Source organism: Peromyscus maniculatus, chromosome 1 (assembly GCF_049852395.1).
Source record: "Peromyscus maniculatus bairdii isolate BWxNUB_F1_BW_parent chromosome 1, HU_Pman_BW_mat_3.1, whole genome shotgun sequence".
In the NCBI taxonomy this organism is placed as follows: Eukaryota; Metazoa; Chordata; class Mammalia; order Rodentia; family Cricetidae; genus Peromyscus; species Peromyscus maniculatus.
Window position 1 is genome coordinate 38,312,815 of NC_134852.1, and position 21,514 is coordinate 38,334,328.

Genomic DNA, 21,514 nt, shown 5'->3' on the forward strand with positions numbered 1-21,514 from the left:
CCAGTGGAGGATGGCGCAACGCATGCGCACCACCACTTGTGAAGGTACATCTTGCCAATACTCACTTTGGATCATCAGGTAGTTTCTGTTCCATTAGTAGCTGTCATGGTCACTCCCACCATTACGGTACCTTAGTTCCACATAGCCAGGTAAGGCTTATGGAATGTGATTACAATGAAAGTCCAAGGCTGTCTCATGTTGTCAGGGGCTTAATTTCCTACCTGTACGTGTATGTCATCTATTTCTAAGAGACTGTGACATTACATATTACTAAAAATAGCATTTCTATGTATGTTATCAGGGACTTAAAATTTTCTTTTTTCTCTAAATTAAAAAAAATTAATAATAACATCAGTTAAGACCCTTATTTCTCTGTTAAGTTTAAGTCTGGCAGATCTGTCCACTGGTGAGAGTGGGGTGTTGAAATCTCCCACTACTAGTGTCGGGGTTTGATGAGCAATTCAAGCTTTAGTAATGTTTCTTTTTACAAATTCAGGTGCCCTTGTATTTGGGGCATAAGTGTTCAGAATTGAGACTTCATCTTGGTGGATTTTCCCTGTGATATGTATGTAATGTCCTTCCTAATCTCTTTTGATTGATTTTAGTTTGAAGTCTATTTTGTTAGATATTAGGATAGCTACACCAGCTTGCTTCTTAAGTCCATTTGATTGGAAAGTCTTTTCCCAGTCTTTTACTCTGAGATAGTGTCTGTCTTTAAAGTTGAGGTGTGTGTCTTGTATGCAGCAGAAGTATGGATCCTGTATTTGTTACCATTCTGTTAGTCTGTGTCTTTTTATAGGTGAGTTGAGACCATTGATTATTAATGGATATTAATGACCAGTGATTGTTAATTCCTGTTACTTTTTTGTTGGTAGTGTTGTGTGTTTCTCTTCTTTGGTATTTGTTGGTGTGGGATTATCTATTGCCTTATGGTTTCATGGGTGTATCTAACTTCCTTAGGTTGGATATTTCCTTCTATTGCTTTCTGTAGTGCTGGATTTGTGGACAGGTATTGTTTAAATCTGATTTTATGGTGGAATATTTTTTTTTACTCCATCTATGGCAATTGAGAGTTTTGCTGGATATAATAGTCTGGGTTGGCACCCATGGTCTCTTAGTGTCTGCATATCATCTGTCCAGGACCCTCTGGCTTTCAGAGCCTCCATTGAGAAGTCAGGTGTTATTCTGATGGGTCTGCCTTTATATGTTACTTGGGCTTTTTCCTTTGCAGCTCTTAATATTTTTCTTTATTCTCTATGTTTAGTGGTTTGATTATTATGTGGAGAGGGGTCTTTTTTTTTGGATCCAGTCTATTTGGTGTTCTGTAAGCTTCATATACCTTTATAGGCATTTCCTACTGTAAGTTGGGAAAGCTTTCTTCTATGATTTTGTTGAATATATTTTCTGTGCCTTTGAGTTGGTATTCTTCTCCTTCTTCTATCCCTATTATCCTTAGGTTTGGTCTTTTCATGATATCCCAAATTTCCTGGACTGTTTGTGTATGACTTTTTTGGCTTTAGTGTTTTCTTTGACTCATGAATCTATTTCCTCTATTGTATCTTCAACGCCAGAGATTCTCTCTTCCATCTGTTTCATTCTGTTGGTTATGCTTGCATCTGTAGTTCCTGCTCATTTACTCAGATTTTCTATTTCCAGCATTCCATCTGTTTGTGTCTTCTTCATTGTTTCTATTTCACTTTTCAGGCCTAAGGCACCTGATTGGTCAATAAAAAGCTGAGCAGTAGAGGTATAGGTGGGACTGATGGGTAGAGAGAATAAGTAGTTGGAGGAATCTAGGCTTCAGAGGAGAGAACTAGGGGGGTGCCCAGGGCCAGCCAGACAGCCACCAGTCAACCAGACAGACATAGAGGAAGCAGTGAAAGCAGGACATGCAGAATGAAAAAAAGTTAAAAAGCCTTGAAGCAAAATGTAGATGAAGGGAAGCAGGTTAAAATAATTTATAAGTGGGACAATAAGATAAGACAAAACATTCATAACTAATAATAAGTCTTTGTGTCTTTATTTGGGAGCTGGTTGGTTATCCAGAGAAAGCCTGCCTCATGATGAGGTGCTTTCTGAGGGTGGAGGGAATACAGAATGGGTAGTAGAGGAAGCTAATTCTAAACACCGGCTAAGGTCACACAACCAGTTGCAAAATGAGGATCATAATTGACATGAGTGTTTCATATTTTGTTAAAAATGCATCTGTACAAACATTTGTGTTTTCTTTCCTCAATTTCTTTATTATGTAATATAACATCAATTTGGAGAATATCAATGGTTATTTTATTAGAGATATTAAAAGGATGTCCCTCAAGTGTCATTGTCACCTATTCTAAATTTATAATTTATAATTATAATGTAGTTTTGTGAGGCATAGTTATATCTTATTAGTCATAATTACAACCTGGTTAGATATCCAATGGGTTTGCAATTATATGTGGGATAGTGATACCATGTTTAAGCATCATTATGACTTGGTTTTTTGTTTTCATTTGCAAATTAATCATGACATAAGGAGATATGATTATGTGTCAAGTTGAAAGGGATGGACTTGTGATAGCTATTCTTGTTTGTCAACTTGACTATAGATGGAATTAACTAAAACCAAAATATGGAGTGGCATAGCTGTGAGGGAGTTTTGCTTAATTTAAAGTAGGAAAACTCACTTCTAATCTGGATCTTTGAGGTAGGAAGGCACACCTTTAATCCAGATCTTTTGAGCTGGGAAAATCAACCTCTAATCAGAGTCACTCCCTTCTGCTAGAAGCCTCTATGAGGACATGGAAGAAGGAAACTCGGCTCTTTGCCTGATTGCTCTTGCCTCACCAGCAAGTCTATTCCTTCACTAACATTAGAGCTTACTTCTTTGGGATTCCAGGGTATACTGAAGACCAGCTGAGACATCCAGCCTCATGGACTGAACAACTATTAAATTCTAGGACCTTCTATTCATAGGCAGCCACTGTTGGATTAGCTGAACCTCAGCCTGTAAGTCATTCCAATAAATCCTCTAAATATCCCTCTCCCTCCTCTCTTCTCTCTCTCTCTCTCTCTCTCTCTCTCTCTCTCTCTCTCTCTCTCTCTCTCTCAGTTCAGGTTGTAAGTTCTGTTACTCTAAGAACTCTGACTAATACACAGGGTCTCATGTGTGCCACGTTGTCCTTGAACTCATGTTCAGCTTGCCTCCACCTTCCAGTGCTAGGATTATATATGTGAGTTACTATACCTAGTTTATGTGGTGCTGGGGATTGAACCCAGGGCCTTGAGCAGGCTAGCCCAGCACTGTTATCAGCTGAGCTGCCACAGTCATGTTTGCTTTCAGGTTGTGACACATTATATATACATATATAGGCCCATGTTATTCCTCATGTTATATGCTGTCATTTAACAGAGGACTCAGTCTTTGTACTTCTGGTGGACTGGTGTGTGTGTGTGTGTGTGTGTGTGTGTGTGTGTGTGTGTGTGTGTGTAGTCTGCCTCCTAAAAGTTGGGATTAAAGGCATGCATCGCCATACTTGGCCCTTTAATCACAATTTTAAAACCCGTATTTTTTTTTCACAATCAGATCCAGCCTACTTCATGTGTTTTGGATTTGGATGATGACAATATCCAAACATCATAGGGTCAAGGCTGGAGAGATGGTTCCACAGTGAAGAGTGCTTGCTGTTCTTAGGACTTGAGTTCATTCCCAGCACCCATATTGAGTGGCTCATATCTACCTATCCCCAGTTATAGGTGAGTCAAGTATCTTCCTCTGGCCCATCAGGGCACCCCAACACATGTGACATTCAATGACACATATACACACATACATATAAATAAAAATAATAAACCTTCAGGGGCTGGAAAGATAGTTCAGAGGTCAAGACACTTGCTGCTCTTGCTGAGGTCCCGTGATTGGTTCCCAGCACCCACAAAGTGGTGGTATCCAACCATACATAATGAGTTCTGATGTCTTCTTCTGACATCAGAGGGCACCAGGCAACATATGTTGCCCAGCCATACACATAGGCAAAACATTCATAAACATGGAATTAAAGAAAATACGCTAGATGAGGTAGCATATTTGATTTAGAAATTCAAAATCTTAAACTGCTCAATAAGTTCTAGGCCTTGAAGCATTTTAGATTTTAAACTCCTGGATTAAGGATGTTCAACCTGAGTTACCAGTCTGGCGCTGGTGATCCTGGATTCTCTACGAAGTCAGGGTGAGCAAGCCTCAGGGAGCAAGCCATTAAGCAGCACTCCTCTATGGGCTCTGCATCAGCTCCTGCCTGAGTTCCTGCCCCTACTAATTTTGATGATGGAACTGTGAGTGAAATAAGCCCTTTTCTTCCCGAGTTGCTTTGATCATGGTGTCTTAACACAGCAATAGTAACCTTAACTAAGACACTAAACAACTCACTTCCATGAGATGGGAAAGATGACTCAGTAGAGTGCTTGTTACACAAGCGTGGGATCTGAGTTCGGATCCCCAGCTCCCACATAAGAACCAGGAGAGGTGGTGTGAATCTGTAATGACAGTGCTGGAGTGTGGAGGCAGAGAGGGCAGATCCCAGAGGCTCACTGGCCAGCCAGGAGAGCCTGTCTTAGTGTTCTTTTTTTTTTAAGATTTATTTATTTATTTATTTGTTTATTTATTTATTTATTTATTTATTTATTATGTATACAGCATATGTGACTGCAGGCCAGAAGAGGGCACCAGATCTCATTACAGATGGTTGTGAGCCACCATGTGGTTGCTGGGAATTGAACTCAGGACCTCTGGAAGAGCAGTCAGTGCTCTTAACCACTGAGCCATCTCTCCAACCCCCCTTAGTGTTCTTTTTTTCCTGTTGATAAAATACCCTGACAAAGCAACTTAAAGGGCAAACATTTATTTATGCTTGCAGTTCACGATACAGTCCACCATGGCAGAGAATCAGGGCAGGAGGAGCTTGAAGCAGCTGATCACGTTGCTCCACACTCAGGAAGCAGAGAGCAATGCATGGTGGTGCTCAGCCACTTTCTCCTTTTCATACGATCCAGGGTCCCAGCCCAGCGAATGGAGCCACCCACAGTGAGCAGGCCTTCCCATCTCAACTACTCTAATCAAGATAATGCCCCACAGGCATGACCAGAGACCCAGCTCCTATGTGGTCTTAGGTCTTGCCAAATTGACCATTGAAACTAACCATCACAGATCCTGCTCAGAAATTAAGGTGGAGAGTGACAGAAGAAGATACCCAAAGCAGAGCTCTGGATTGTATATGCGCATGTGCAGGCAGGTGCACCCCTCTACACACTGACCTCCCTCCATCCACAAGAACCTACCTGCTATCACAACAGCCTTGGGGATAAGGATCTCAGCACGTGTGTTTGGGAGGGATCAGATGCCACCTTAGCACTTCCATCCTGGAACTCAAGGTCTTCTGAAAATGGGGAAGTGACACTCTAGGTCTTCTCAGTTCTCGTGGGCTGTGTGAGTCGTAAGTTCCTCTCTCGGATGCAGATTCTCGGAGTCTTCTCTTCCTGTCCTGCTTTCTTTACAAACTGGGGACAACAGGGAACCAGATGGGCAATGGCCCAGCCCTTCTGACCACTGAGTTGCTGCAGTTTCTGCTAACTAAGAGAGAGAGTATTTGGGTAAAGATGGGGGTAAAGGTTAGTTGCCACTTGAAAATGCAGAAAGTGGTGTGTGTGCTCTCTTGTACAAGATATATATATATATATATGTAGCTGGAAATTTTCTGTGTCCCACCTGGTCTGTAGCCACTTAGACCCAAGTAAACACACAGAGGCTTATATTAATTATACCTGTATGGCCATGGCTCCAGCCTTTTGCTAGCTAGCTATTATATGATAAATTAGCCCATAATTATTAATCTATGTATTGCCACATGTTCTGTGACTTTACCTGTGCCCCATTACATGTTGTTCCTTGGGCAGCTCACTGGCATCTCTTCACTCAGCCGTCCTCTTCCCACAATTCTCCTTGTCTGCTTATCCTACCTATACTTCCTGCCTGTCTACTGGCCAATCAGCATTTTATTAAACCATTGTACAAAAGCATTATCCCTCAGCATTTCCCCTTGTCTGTTTAATTAAAAAGGCAGATTTTAACTTTAACACATCATAATTTTTTTAATTATAACCAAGGAAAATTGTAACTATCTAGTCTTCAACTACATCAAAGACCACAGAAGGATATAATACTACCTAAGTAAACAGGAAGAGCATTGTAAGCAACTTCCAAAAATTTGGATATGACAGAGACAGCTGCCTGCCTGGACAGTCATCCAAAGATTCTCTGCAATGTTGTGGCATTCATTCTTTAGCCTACAGGCCTAGAGTCTCTCAGTCACTTTTCTCTGTGTCCTGTAGAATGTTTGGTAGTTTCTTCTGCAAAGCAGGAACCTGAAGGACCATTTTGCCTTGCAAAGTTCAGTGGTCACCTTCCCATGAGTCCTGCATGTCCAGTCAAGAACAGTTTTTTGCCCAATGGCTATTTTTGCCAAGAAGATAAACTGCACTCCTTGAAGTAAATCAGTGCTGCCAAGAGCAGACATGTCTCACTGTCCAGAAAGTTTTTAAAACATTTTAAATGCCATATTCTGTAGGTCTTTGAAGTGTTTGAAGATTACCTATCTGAAATATATCTATGTACACCTAGAAAACTTAACTAACATGACTATAAGTTTGATTATCATAAAAAACTACTTATTAATCTGTATTTCTTAATTATCCATTACAATTTAAAAGAGTTACATAAACATAATACGTTAAATGAAAGTAGAAATATATATATATATATATATATATACAGTATAAAATTAAATTTGTAATAAATGAAGATCTATACCAATGTAAAACATTTTAAACAAGTTGCTCTTTAAAAGTAGGTTCAACAATCTATCCTTTCATCCCATCATATCTATACTATCCCCTTTTCTTCTTTAGAAACAGATTGCATTTATAATCAACCTACTTTAAATGAAAATAAACATTCATAAGCAATATTTTGGGAATTTGGGCATAGCTTCTCATACTACTTCCTGCTGATAGAGGGCACTGGCAATCTAATGGGGATCCTGAGAAAATTAAGAATTATGGCCAAGTCCTGACTGACTGGAGTAGTCTGTGCGCAAACAAGTAGTATTCTGGAGCAAGGGGACAGTAAGAGACAACAGCAAAGAAGAAATATGTAATGATGGACTGTGGCCATGACTCAGCAGTAGAGAGCCTGTCTGGAATACTCAGTGAGAGGATGGGGTGGGACTCAGGGTTAGAGCCCCTGCCTAGAATCCTCCAGTGAGGGGCTGGAGACATGGCTCAGGAGTAGAGCATCTGCCTAATATGAGTGACACTGAATTCCAATGCCAACAAGAAATCCATCCTAGAACAAGGAAGGAAATTTTGCTTTTTCCAATAATCTGTGTTATTGTAGTTTTCAAGGTCAATGCTTGAGCACTAGTAGCCCCAACAAAGCAGGCTTGACCACACTCACCCTCCATACACCAACTAAAGACATAAGAAAGAGGGAGATTTAATGTAACTTGGTTACACCAGGAAGAGAAACAAATAGAGGTTCACTGACCCTCAAGTCCATCTTCAGGGTCCTGATGTGAAGTTTAGGTTTAATTAGAGGGCAAGAGGTAGGCATGATCAAGCAGTCCTGGTCAAGGTGTGGTGGTGCCCATCAGTGACACATGCTTGTTTGGCCCACAAGGTGTTCCAATAGCTCTGGCTGTGAGACAATCCCGGGGCCTGAGATCCACCTCCCCCTGGACCGTGGTGCTTTGGAACACAGCCCAGGTGTGTTCAGAGAGGGTGTGCCCATGACAAGCTGCGGAGGGAGGGAGGAGAGGCTGGTTACCCCCAGCCTGCATCTCCCAGGCCCTCTTCTCCCCTGTGCTCTACATCCATCCCCAACTCCACCAATATCATCAGCCTCAGGGGAGGCTCTGGGGGCTCTGGATGAAGCAAACCCATTTTCACTGGGCAGGACAAGTCACTCAAAGGCCAAGGTCAGTGCAGAGAGGGAGAAGATGGGATCAGACCCCACACGGGTGAATTTGGAGGAGGCAGTTGCCTTCTTTGGCCTCAGGAGATCTGGGTGGCTGATCTTCAAGGTCCAAGCTCCTCCCACAGCAGTCACTGTCCTGGCCTCCCCCTGCTTCCGGTAGGACTTCCTCCAGACCTTGCATCTCTTAGTTCCTCAGAGAAGAGCCCAGAGAGTCAGACTTCTGGTGGCCCTGCAGCTTCAGCTCGACATGCTGCTGTTGCTGCTGCTGCTCTGGGGAATGAAAGGCGTAGAGGGTGGGCGTGAAGCCATGGAGGGTTACACCCTGAGTGTGGAAAGGGAGGTGGTGGTGCAAGAGGGCCTGTGTATCCGCGTACCTTGTACGTTCTCCTACCCTGAGGAGAAATGGACCTACAGAGGCCCGATTCATGGATACTGGTTCCATAGTGGAGCCAAAATAGGGAGTGATTCCCCAGTGGCCACAAATAACCCACAAAGGCCAGCACTGAAGGAGACCCAGGGCCGATTCTTCCTGCTGGGAGACCCACAGAAGAAGAATTGCTCCCTGGACATCAGAAAGACCAGGAAGGAGGACACAGGCTCATACTACTTTCGCCTGGAAAGAGGACAAGCGAAGTATAATTATGTTTGGAACACGATGACTCTGAATGTGACAGGTCAGACATGGCTTGCAGAGAAGCCACCAGGGAAAGCCATGGGTGCCACAGGGCAGGCCTGGGATAGGACTCCATCCTGGGAGCAGCTGGGTCTGAGCATCAGGGCTCAGGGGAGGAGATGGATCAGAGCCAGGGCTTCCCCTGAAGCTGCACCTCACCCCTCCTGATCCTCCATTTCTCCCCTCTCCTCACCAGCCCTCACTAACACCCCCGACATCCTTATCCCGGACACCCTGGAGGCTGGATGTCCCAGCAACCTGACCTGCTCTGCGCCTTGGGCCTGTGAGCCCCCCACCTTCTCCTGGACTGGTACCTCTGTGTCACTCTTGAGCACCAATGCCATTGGTTCCTCAGTGCTGACCATCATCCCCCAGCCCTGGGACCATGGCACCAACCTCACTTGTCAGGTGACCCTGCCTGGAACTGGTGTGACCACAAGGATGACCATCCGTCTCAATGTGTCATGTGAGACTGGGTTGGGTCATCGTGTCTTCAATGGATAAAACTCCAAGGGGACAGTGGGGATGAGATTAAGGTCTGTACACTGGTCATTGAATATGGATTGGGCAGATCAGGAATTGATGGAAACAGATAGAACCCCATCATCCTCACCTAGGCATCTACTGGGGCCAGAAGAAGGGTGTTCACCTAGCCTTTCCACTAATGGATCTACTGTGTCATCCTTTCTCAGATGCTCCAAAGAATCTAACCATGACTGTCTACAAAGGAGTTGGTCCAGGTAAGAGAAGACTTTATGGATGGGGGATGCAGGGCCTGTTCATCAAAGGGCAAATCCTGTCCTTCTCCATAGTAGATTCACTCTAGGTACATCGACCCCTTATGGGAGACAGTGCCTTTTCCCCATTGAATCTTTATTGTCCACTTGAGCATCTATCCCTAAATAACTCTTACTTCTTAGGAGAGCTGTACATTCACCTTGATCACAACAGCACAGGGCAGCCTTAACGTAGCCAAACAGACATAATTGGTCTCTCTCATCCATCTTTTTGGATCAACCTCCAGCTTCAGCTATTTCTTTCCTTACAGCTTTGATTTGAGTGACTGAGGAGACACTTCCACATGGGTAAATATTCAGAACCTATGGTGGTCTGTCCCAAGCATCTCAGTCCCCTCTCAAGGTGTAATCAGTGTCTACACAGGCTGAGTTGAACTTGAAAGTCTGAGAGGGAACTAAATGTTAAGAGCTTAGATGGTCTTTGTTCTTCAACACTTTGGTCCATCATATATGGATGAACTCTGTCTCCAAGGGCTTCCTGTATTAATAGGCAGCCATGGCACTAATTTCATTATATCAAAAAAATACACAGTAATCTATGTTCACAAATGTGAGTTGATCAGTGGAATAAATACAAATTTTAAGAGGAGTTGTAGGATATTTTCCATCATTATATTTCCAGCACTGTGGGATGAGAACGTATGTTTTTTAGAGCCTCACCTCCCATGTGTGCGGTGTGACCTTTTGTACTTTACCAGTAGAGAGTGACAATGGAAATGTCTATGTGGTTTTTAAAAATATATTTGCTCTTTCACAATTTTATCAAGCCCCCTCCTGCCTTCATGTCTTTTGTTTGTGGCCCACTGCATTTAATTAGGCTTACCACCATGAGCGTGGGGTGAAGTTGTTTATTTAAGCAAAGGCAACTTACCAGTGGCCGAACTACTGAGGACTGTGATTTCTTCCCCACTCTTCCCCTACTCCCTGTCAGCAACATTAACTTCTCAGGGATAGTAGACCTTCTGAACCCCTACCCCATCCATAACTGGAAGGTTGATGGGCCCAGTCTAGTGCAGGTCTTGTTCAGGTAGCCACAGGTCACGGATAAAGCAGCCATGTTATGCCCAGAAGACATTGATTCACAGCATTCCTCTCCATCCTCCCAGTCTCACATTCTTTCCTCCTCTTCTGCCATGTTCCCAGAGCCTCCATATTATTTGAAAATTTGTGTTTGTCATACCTTAATGACATAGTTGAGACCAGGTGCAGGTATGTAGCCCATGCCGGCACTGTCTGTGATTCTCTGAGAGATGGGATCCAGGTCTGTCCGTACCACCAGACCCATCTCAGTCACCATTCTTTCATTCCTGGAACTGCTAGGAATATTCTTTATGTGGATTTCTAGAGTCATTCACTTTTTGTTGTTTTGTCTTGAACAGTCTTTCCAAGGTAGAGAAATTACCAATTCCTTGTGAAGTTAATTATAAATGCACATTTATAATTGCCTATCCTAATTGCCCTTTCTTGGAGTTCAGTAGTTTGTAAAAAGCAGAAGGAATTTTTTATAGTCACATTGACCTACTCATATGCATGTTATAATTTTCACATGTGAGTTTCTTAAAACACACACACTTCATCTTTGACCTCCTGAAGATGGACCGGAAGTGTCTGCCACTCTGACCTTGTCTTTTTCTCCGTTCAACCTGAGGGTCCTTCCTGTGTGGTTCTGATGTGCTCTGCCCTGGTGCAGCTTTGCATTCCCTGTCCCTTCTGGAATCCTCTTCTACCTTCATCATGCTATGGTTTCAAACTCGACCCTTACTTATGACTCTGGGATGAGGTAGACAGATATCCTTCCTCCAGCAAGCACTCCTGGACCACAAGGTGTACTCTGCCTACAAGCTGATATTTCTTCCAAACCAGAACATTTAGACGCTCATGACTCATGGAGGTACTGGAATTTATAAGATCTGGGAAACTCAAAATGTTAAGAGAGTCACAAGACCCCTTCCACAACTTATACAAACAGTAAAAAATTCACACACACACACACACACACACACACACACACACACACACACACACACACACACACAGAGTAGGGATGGGACTCATCGGAGGAGTTGCCTTCATCTGTACCTGTGTGACTAAATCCACATTGAATCTTTACGAATCTCCTTCTGTGATCTCCCCCTCTCTTGAGTTCTTTGTTGATAATGACTCCATGACTCTTCCTCTCCAGCAACTACAGCCCTGAGAAATGGCTCAACACTGACTTTACTGGAAGGAGAATCCCTTCATGTGGTCTGTACTGTTGACAGTAACCCTCCTGCCAGGCTGAGCTGGGCTCATGAGAACCTCATTCTGAGTCCCATACAGTTCTCAACTCCTGGGTTGTTAGAGCTACCTCGAATGCACCTAAGATATGAAGGAAAATTCACCTGCTCTGCACAGAATGTTCTTGGATCTCAGCACATGTCTCTGAGCCTGTTCTTAAAGCGTGAGTGTCAAGGATCCAGGGTTCCTGGTCACTGAACAGCAAGGGAAGAGTGTGGGCCCTTCTCTGCCTCACATCAATGCACATCCACATACTTGGTCCAGAGCTCTGGATAGTCAGGATGTAGGGCGGGGTACTCCTGGGATTATATGGTCTTACGTTCAGAGATGAGGGGGCATTTAGAGGACTGAATCCTACTGAGAAAGAAAGGTCTTTGGGCAGTGGTTAGCGCATGATGCTAGCACTGACCACATTTCTGCAGGGAAATCAGGACTGATGGCCGAGGTGGTTCTGGTGGCTGTGGTAGAGGCAGCTGTTAAAGTCCTGCTTCTTGGGCTGTGCCTCATTATTCTCAGGTGAGTGCTGCCCCTGAGAGCGGGAATATGTATGGGGAAGGTGGGTGCCTGATGCTAAATACCAGAGTTCCAGTACTGGGGTACTAGGAAAGGGTCTGGGGTGTGGGGACAGGTAAGGGGATTGTAGGCAGTGAGAACTCCCCATAAGTCAGATGCTGACCCCAGCTGTCGCTCATGTAGGAAGAAGTTGGTTTCAGCAAGGATATCTTGGGGATAGTGCATGTCTCTTCTTCAGTTCCCCATCCAGCCTTTGACAAGGACACTGGGGAGGTGGCTGCCAGAGTGTCCTCTGAGATGTTCCTGGTCTCTTCACTCAGAGTGAGGTCACGTAGGAAGAGGACAGCGAGGGCAGCAGTGCACAGGGACTGTTCAGACACGGCCACCAGTTAGTTCTCAGGTGAGTGAAGCAGAGCCCTGCATCTGTCTCACTTCCTTTTGGACCCTCTTTGTAAAGACCATAGAATGACCTGCCTGGCTCAGCATGGCCACAGGTCAGCTGCCCAACCCCATTCTAAACCCTTGTCCCTGCCAAGCACCATGATGCTCTGGGTCTTATCTCTACCATGAGCTCTCTCCACCCTTCATGCCATGAACCACTGCCTTCTCTCTCTCTCTCTCTCTCTCTCTCTCTCTCTCTCTCTCTCTCTCTCTCTCTCTCTCTCTCTCTCTCTCTCTCCCCTCATCCTGGACCATCCTTACCCTTACCCTGTTCTCTTTCTGAATTCTGATCATCTCTGGTCCTCAAATGTTCCTAGTCACAGAATTCCCTCCATCCACTATCTTTATGTTCTTGACACTGGCCTTCAGAATGATCTTCCAGATGCAACCATCACTCACTTCCTCCACTGCCTGAACAGTCCTGAACTGTCACATAGATGGAGATGGGCAGACGTCACAGCCTGCAGTGAGAGCCTTGCATGGTCTATGTGCTGCTGGACTCTTCTCCCAATGTTCTCTGTTCATTGCATCATGAATTGCTTACTCGGCCTTCCCAGTCCCCTATATGGAAAATTGTATATGTGAGTCTCCATGCCTCAAAGCCCTTCCCCAACCTCTCCCCCTGTCCCTTACCTGAGCACCTCAGCCTCTAGCTGTATATTACTCTGGGTAGGCATGTGCTTGTCATGCACCTCTGATCACATGCAGAAGTGACAATATTACTACATATGGACCATTTTCATACCTCAGGACACAGAACTGCTTCCATTTCTGTTACCAAAGATTGACTGATGTAAAGATGAGAACAGGAATAAAAATATGCAAAGAATGAGGACATGTCAACTGGAGATGTGAGTGTGAAGACAATTGATGCAGGAGATGAGCTGGTGACACTTGAGTGATGCTTGGAAAGCTCTCAAGTGAGAAGAAGCAGCCTCTTTGAGTCTGTTGGAGGAAGAGGCCTCCAGGAGATGGACTGGAGAACAGTGTACCCAATGGCTAGAGGCAGAAGCTGGCCAAAGTGTGGTACTCACAGAAAAGGACTGAGATTTAGAACAGAGGGAGGCAGAGGGAGGGCAATGGAAGATGTTAATCTATAGGGCATGGTGAGAAACAAGAGTCTTTGAGAGAAGCAGAGCTGTGACTGGATTTTCATGTTAATGGAATCCCAAGGCTTATCTGCTAATACATCCTGGAACAGCTGAAAGAAGAGTGTGCTTGTCACTGTCACCCAATATCTGAGGAAAACAATTCAGAAGGAAGAAAGGTTTCTCTGGGCTCATGATTTCATAGGTTTCATGGTCATGGGCCCTTGCCATGGGGCTGTGGTGACAGGAACGTGTGGTAGAGGCCTGTTCCCCCCATGAAAGCTAGGAGAGGCAAAAGAGACAGAGAGGAATCAGCCAGGGTCCCAAGATCCATTTCAGGTGCACACGTCCAGTGACCTCACTCTTCCCTATACCCGCTCCCTACACAATCCATCACACCCATATCACTGCCAGCTGGGTACCAGGCTTTAACACACAAACCTTAGGGAACATTAGACCAAAGCTATCCTGGGGGCGGGGGAAGAGCTACTCTGCCTCCTGGAGGAGGTGCAGTGACAGGGGTGTGAGCTGCCACGGGTGGAGCTCAGACCGACATATCTAATGGCCTTTGGCAGTGAAGGGCAGAAAAGAGCTGGACCTGTCTTAGGATGCTTCCTGAGCACCAGGAATGAGGGCTCCTGCTCCCTCAGTGGTCGGTGTGAGGGGAAGGTGTCAATTCTGAGAGGGGTCTTCCATGCACACGGTGATGTCAGGAGGGTTGTATCAGCCTGTGGATGGAGGGCAGGGTCAGATTTAGCATGTCAATGCCATGTTGGGAAAAGTGACACCCACAAGGGTGGGAACAGACAGCAAATGAGAAACTGAGCTGTTCCCAAGACCTTAGCAACAGCAGGTGTTCGCTAACAAATTGTGATAATTTATTTGAATTGCCCTTGGATATTTTCACAAAATATTTTCAGCTTATTAAAGTAAATGGAAAAACTAAAATTTAGAGGTTAAAGAGAGGTGGATCAAGTTTAAAATCACTCACTGCTCTTGCAGAGAACCTGGGTTTGGTTGTCCCACATGTTGGGACACAACCTTCTGTAACAGTTCCTGGATTTCCTTTCCTGGACTCCTCAGGAGCCAGGCACACACGTGCAGCACAGACATATAGGCAGGCAAGACAAATAAGTTTACTCATACATAAACAAAAATTTAACATTAAAAGTTAGTGTCCTTGGGTAGAATATTACTGTGGCCATGGCAGAGGAGCAGCAGGTGGCAACTGAGCTCCAGGAGTTTGGCTCACCAGAACGCAGGGCTCTGATTGGTGAATATCGGATAGGCAAGGCCTTGAGGACTTGGGCTCCAGAATGTCTCTTGCTACTGCTGTGCGTTTACATGATTGCCACTGCCATTTTTCTCTGGTATCTGGCATGGTGTGAATGGGTTTGGGGAGATCCCCACTGCCTTCAATGTAGTGTGATTATCTCATGGAAATATCCCCTTCTGCCGGGCATTTCTACCTGTGGGTCATTGTAGAGATGATTTCCTCTTAAGCTGTACTGTTTAATTAAAATAATAATTTTATACAATAATAGTGTTAGTTTAAATAGAATTTTGTTGACTAAGAGTTTTTAACAATATTAGTAAAGGATTATGATAGAGGTTAGTTTAGTGGAAAAATTAATACAGGTAAAGGTAGAATACAGTGTTGTGCCCACCCCTGATAAAGCAGGGTCTGTGAAGGGTAGAAAATAGGAAAAAGAAAGTGTCACACAGCTAGGACCTACGAGTTTTTCTTGAGGAGCCATATAGACTGTGGCTTAGGTTAATGATTAAGGAAAGCAATTAACTCCCAGAAGCTAGACTAGCTCAAGTGCTTTTAATCTTAATATTGGGAAATGTATTCATGGGTTTTGATGTGCATCATAACTAAAACAAAGCTTTAAATAATGACTTAATGTAACTAAAAAACAAAGAGTTGAATGGTTAGTTAAGATAATTGGACAGGACTCTAAAATATGAAAAGTGAAACAAGTAACCTGTTTTTCTGGCAATTATAAAAACTACTGCCAATGTAAATGGTTATGAAGCTGAAAGGTACCTGATCTATGAGGAGTCTAAAAGATAAATGTTTAACTGAGTGTGGGCTTCTCAGAAAGTGCATAAAGATGTGGTTGAGAAATATAAAGGGATTGACTTGTTCCAGAAAAATATGTTTTAAAGGTGATTATGTGGTAACTGTGTAACTTTTGGTTATAGGAAAAATCCTCTTCTTGTAAGGTGATTATGTGGTACCTGTGTAACTTTTGGTTTTGGGGAAAATCCTCTTCTTGTAATGGACTTGGTGTGGGCAATATAAAAAGGGTTTCTGAAAAATAAAGAAAAGAGATTATAGAGAGACCCTCAACCTGTGTGTGTTTCCCCTTTTTGCTGCCCCCACAGAATTAGGTTTTGCTCCCTCAGATAGAAAGGTCAGCTGAGTGATTAGTCCTCAGACTCTGTGGCTCCCCTTCAGTTCCTGAGCTGCTGAAGGCTGGTCCTCCCAGCAGCAGAATGTAATTTTCCTGGATACTCACCACTTCCCTTTATCATCACCTTACTTATGTTATTGACAAATAGAAGTTGTATTTATTTAGAGCGAACAGCGTGAATCTGAAGTAGATGTTCACTGAGATGTGGCTGTGTAACAAGACTCACCTCGCATCCTCATTCACAAACGTCCTCGACACCGGTGACAAACATGCCGTGCTCTTGCATGGATTGCTTCTGCTGCTGTTTGTTGTGTTTTTGCTTTGTCATCAGAAAATTTGAAATTTAAACGGAGCGATTTTGAAATCTGCAGCTGCAGTGTGGTCTTGGCGCAGTGTGGCTGGTTTCCAGCACCTTCTCCTGCTCTCCAAGGGCCTCTTGCAGTTTCACCAAGCTGCAGCTCTTGCCCTCAGCCTCTGGCATCAGCCACTGTGTGTCAACTATAGTCCTTCCTGTGAGCTGCACACAGTATGTGATTGCACATAAACTGTCACAATGTGACAACCATTGTTCTGTACCTGCCTTGTGTAACATCCTCCAAGTTCATCTGTTTTTGCAAATGGTAGGATTTTCTGCTTTTTAAGTCTTCTTCTTATAATAATAGTAATAATTATTACTATTATAAAATAAATGATAAATTATTATAAATAATAATCCTCCTTCCTTTTCCTTTCCTCTTCTCTCTTCCTCCTCTCTCCTCCTACTCTTCTTTTTCTCTCCCCCTTCTTTCTCCTCCCTTCTTTTTATCTCCTCCATCCATTTATCTCCTCCAATCACCCACTGATAGACATTCAGTTTGATTCTGTTTCTTGGCTGTAATGGACAGAGGTGCAGGTGTCTCCTTGAGGCATTGACTCCATTCCCTTTATCTGCCAGCGCCTTCAAGAACAGTTCTGCACCGAGGCCATTCTATTGCTTAATTGTTTTTAACTCTTCATACTGATTAGCACAATGTCTGTACTAACATGTCCCCACAGTAGTGTAAAAAGATTTTCTTTGCCCCACACCCTTGGAACATTCATCTTTTCTTTTTTAAAAAATTAATTTGTTTTTATTTTATGTGTATAGATGTCTTGCCCAGGTCCAGGCAGTATCCATGGAAGTTAGAAGAAAGCATCAGATCCCCTGGATTTGGAGTTAAAATGGATGCCGAGAGCTGCCATATGGCTTCTGGGAATTGAACCCACATTTTCTGGAAGAGCAGTTAGTGCTCTTAACTGCTGAGCCATCTCTACAGTTCCTTATCTCTTCTTTTTGATAGAAGTTGTCCTAACAGTGGGGAGCTGCCATGACATGTTGATTAGAATAGTAAGGTGGGCCCTTTATTTAACTTCCTGTGTCCATGTACATCTACTTCTAAGTACTATCAATATAGATGCCTTTAATAATGCTCTTTCCTTCAGCTTAGGTCACTTTGTTCCTTCTGTAATGCATGCTTACTTTCCTATTGGTTACCTGGTCATCTTTCTTATTGCAAAGAAGTTCATATAACTTCATATAATGTGTACATATTAAATGTATATATTTATCAGGGCTGATATTTATTTCTTTTAAGATTTTATTTTATTTGAGAGAGAGAGAGAGAGAGAGTGTGTGTGTGTGTGTGTGTGTGTGTGCGCCACATGAGTGCTGATGCTCACAGGCCAGAAGAAGGCCTCTGATCTCCTGGGGTTGGAGCTACAGGTGGCTGTGAGCTACCTGACATAGACTCTGGGAACTGGACTCAAGGTCTCTGGAGAAGCAGCAAGTGCTTTTAACCACTGAGCCACCTCTCCAGCCCCCAGGATGTGATGTGACTGTTGGACTTCACACATGCTAGGTAAGTACCCTTTGACACTCTCAGGCCTCTGCAATTTTTATTTTGAAATAGAGTCTCACTGAGTTGCCCAGGTTTGCCTTGGGGTTACTCCACCATCCAGGCTGGCCTGAACTGTGTAATTCCTCTGCCTGAGTTGGTGAAGTTGCTGGGATTATGAACCTTTGTCACCAAGGCTACAGAAGTTTAGTTTTTAAAATGCAATCCTGTTTATCTGTTTATATTTTGTTTCCTGTGATTTTTTTTTCTGAGACAGGGTTTCACTGTGTAGCTTTGTGCCTTTCCTGGAACTCACTCTGTAGTCCAGGATAGCCTCGAACTCACAGAGATCTGCCTGCCTCTGCCTCCCGAGTGCTGGGATTAAAGGCGTGCGCCACACCGCCCGACTCCTGTGATTTTTATAATACCTCTAAAAGTACTATCTTATAGACCAGTGTCACATGAGGCAGTGATCCCATCAGCACGTTTTTGGGGCCTGCATTTAGGTTTCCATCCACGTTGAGCCACTTTAGTACGTGGTATTTGAAGGAGGGGTGCTGTAAGGAGGAAGTTTAGGAGATGGATGAGGAAGTACAAGGACACCGAAGAGTCTGATTGCAGCATGGAGAGAAGCGGCTGTGGGTAGAAGCTCTGCTTCCTCGTTCTTCTGTGGGTCCTGAGAACTACTTGACAGATCTGTCCCCAAGACCTCCGATGGCACTTGACACGATCACATACAACAGCCACAGAAACACAGACATCTCTCTCATGGATCGGGGTGTGGGAATCTGAAGTCGGGCTCCCTGGATGCTTGTCGTGTATCACATGGTTGTCTCTCCACAGAGTGGGTCAGCCTCTTTTTCCCTATTGGTGAAGGCTACGGCCATCCTAGCCTATTCCTCCACTCCAATCTTTGCCTCTGTGGTCATGAGGCCTCACCTTTACTGTGCATCCATTTCCCTCTGCTCCTCCTTAGAAGGACACCTACGATTAGACCAACTGGATAGTGCAGATCTCCCGTTGCACAAGGTTCTTTGCTTAGTCACATCCAATTCTGATAAGACTTTTTTTAAACTTTAATTTAAGGGAAAAGTAACATTTCAGGTTACAGGGAGTGGGCTTGGGTTCCCATGGGCTCAGCCTGCTGAGCTGCCGTGTGTCCACCCCACCCTCACCGCCCCCCCCCCCCCGGGTCACTTCTGTATACTTCAGACTCGGCCTCTCTCACCATCTTTCCCCGCTCTTCCTCTCTGACACACTAGTGGGCTCCTCATGTGATACACAAACGTTGCCACCGTAGCCTGCTGTCCTGAAAGGGATTGCAGAAGGGTTAAAAGGACCCACGGGAGGAATATCTGAGACTATGTATCTGTAGCCACAGGATATGAATGATTCTTAAACAGTGCACAGACATTCCAGTTTATTAAAAAAGCAGCATGGGCTAAAGAGCTAAACAGAGAATTCACAAAACAAGAACTACAAATGGCTGAAAGACATTTAAAGAAATGCTCAACATCCTTAATCATCAGAGAAATGCAAATCAAAACGACTCTGAGATACCACCTTACACCTGTTAGAATGGCTAAGATCAAAAACACCAATGACAACCAATGTTGGAGAGGATGTGGAGCAAAGGGAACACTCCTCCACTGTTGGTGGGAATGTAAACTTGTACAACCACTATGGAAATCAGTATGGCGGTTTCTCAGAAAATTAGGAATCAAACTACCTCAAGACCCAGCCATCCCACTCTTGGGCATATACCCAAAGAATGCTGATACATACCATAAAGATACATGCTCAGCTATGTTCATAGCAGCACTATTTGTAATAGCCAGAACCTGGAAACAACCTAGATGCCCATCAACGGAAGAATGGATGAAAAAAATGTGGTACATATACACAATGGAGTACTACTCAGCAGAGAAAAACAATGAAAGCATGAAATTTGCAGGCAAATGGATGGAACTAGAAAATATCATCCTGAGTGAGGTAACCCAAACCCAGAAAGACAGTTATGGTATGTACTCACTCATTGGTGGATTCTAGATATAAAATGAACAATCAGACCACAACCCATAGAACCATAGAGGCTATATATATATAGCATGGAGGTCCGTAGGACGACTGTGGCATATAATAAATTTCAGTTTTACTCAATTATTGAAAAAAAAATAGCCAAATGAATGGAAACACATGAACTATGAACCAAAGACTGAGGGGCTCCCAGCTGGATCAGGCCCTCTGAATAGGTGAGACAGTTGATTGGCTTGATCAGTTTGGGAGGCATTTAGGCAGTGGGACCAAGTCCTGTGCTCATTCCATGAGTTGGCTGTTGGAAACCAGGAACTTATGCAGGGACACTTGGCTCAGTCTGGGAGGAAGGGACTGGACCTCCCTGGACTGAGTCTACCAAGTCGATCACAGTCCTCGGGGGAGGACTTGTCCTGGAGGAGATGGGAATGGAGGGTGGGCTGGGGGTAAGGGGAGGGCGTGGGAGGGGGGAGAATAGGGGAACCCATGGCTGATATGTAGAACTGAATGGTATTGTAAAATAAAAAATATATATCACAAAAAAAAAAGCAGCTATTCTGCATCAAAGAAACAACTACAAATGATAATATGTGAAAATTAAATGAAAGAAAATATAAAATCCAAAAGGAACCTAACATAATGAGCTGTCACTGCCCAGAGGGTGTGCTTGTGTTTGGTTCCTGAATTTCTACAGTGACATTCTTTAGCGCATCTGCTTTGTGGGATGGTATAGAAGACAATACAATAAAAAAAGTGTGGGGCTGGAGAGATGGCTCAGAGGTTAAGAGCACTGCTTGCTCTTCCAAAGGTTCTGAGTTCAATTCCCAGCAACCACATGGTGGCTCACAATCATCTGTAATGAGATCTGGCGCCCTCTTCTGGCCTGCATCCATATATGCAGGCAAAACACTGTATACATAATAAATAAATCTTAAAAAAAAAAAAAGTGTGGAGGTCAGAGAACAGCTTGCAGGACGTGGTTCTCTCTTCTCAGCATATGGGAATTTATATTAATTTAATTTATTGTAATTTATATTAAGTCTCTGAGTCAGTTATTTGGAAAATGGCTGCTGGTTATTTGGGAGCAGGTGGTCAGAACAGGAAAACTCCACCTACATATGGTGCCAAACATGGGGCAACTATGTCACATAAAACCTGAGAGAGCTTGGGAAAGGATTCTAAACACACAAAAACAGAGTCAAGTTCGGCTTCTTGGTAACTGTCTCTTCTCTGGTGGGCTCTGTTGGCTGGCGGTGAGCAGAGGCCTGGCTCCTTTAAGAGACAGTTTTCTGGCTCAGTGCTAGTGGCAAAAACAGGCAGGCAGCTCTTTTGAGAGGCCCTGCTGCCAACCACTTATATGGTGTTTATAAGCAGTGGGTTACATGCAGCTCAGTGATGGCCTAGACCCAG

The 21,514-nt window shown here is 44.0% G+C and overlaps 1 protein-coding gene across 5 annotated transcripts; it reads left to right on the forward strand.

Moving 5' to 3' along the window:
- Nucleotides 1–6,995: 6,995 nt before the first annotated feature.
- On the forward strand, nt 6,996–18,331 carry Siglec7 (sialic acid binding Ig like lectin 7). Of its 5 annotated transcripts, none has more exons than XM_042273862.2 (7): nt 6,996–8,682; nt 8,878–9,147; nt 9,374–9,421; nt 11,661–11,918; nt 12,178–12,271; nt 12,589–12,668; nt 17,344–18,331. In XM_042273862.2, the coding sequence occupies exons 1-6, from the start codon at nt 8,256–8,258 to the stop codon at nt 12,659–12,661; spliced, it is 1,170 nt and encodes a 389-aa protein (XP_042129796.1). In that variant the 5' UTR covers nt 6,996–8,255; the 3' UTR covers nt 12,662–12,668; nt 17,344–18,331. The 5 variants fall into 5 exon arrangements, with proteins under 5 accessions (XP_042129796.1, XP_015860249.1, XP_076432826.1 ...); XM_016004763.3 differs by lacking the exon at nt 17,344–18,331 and adding an exon at nt 13,079–13,475; XM_076576711.1 differs by lacking the exon at nt 17,344–18,331 and adding an exon at nt 13,129–13,475.
- Nucleotides 18,332–21,514: the final 3,183 nt, after the last annotated feature.

Excerpts from the sequence above, each read along its gene's own strand:
- Siglec7 (XM_042273862.2), top strand. The coding sequence starts at position 8,256 with ATGCTGCTGTTGCTGCTGCTGCTCTGGGGAATGAAAGGCGTAGAGGGT. Across the intron at positions 8,683-8,877 it reads GATGACTCTGAATGTGACAG|CCCTCACTAACACCCCCGAC; the intron begins GTCAGACATGGC and ends TCTCCTCACCAG. Across the intron at positions 11,919-12,177 it reads TCTGAGCCTGTTCTTAAAGC|GGAAATCAGGACTGATGGCC; the intron begins GTGAGTGTCAAG and ends ACATTTCTGCAG.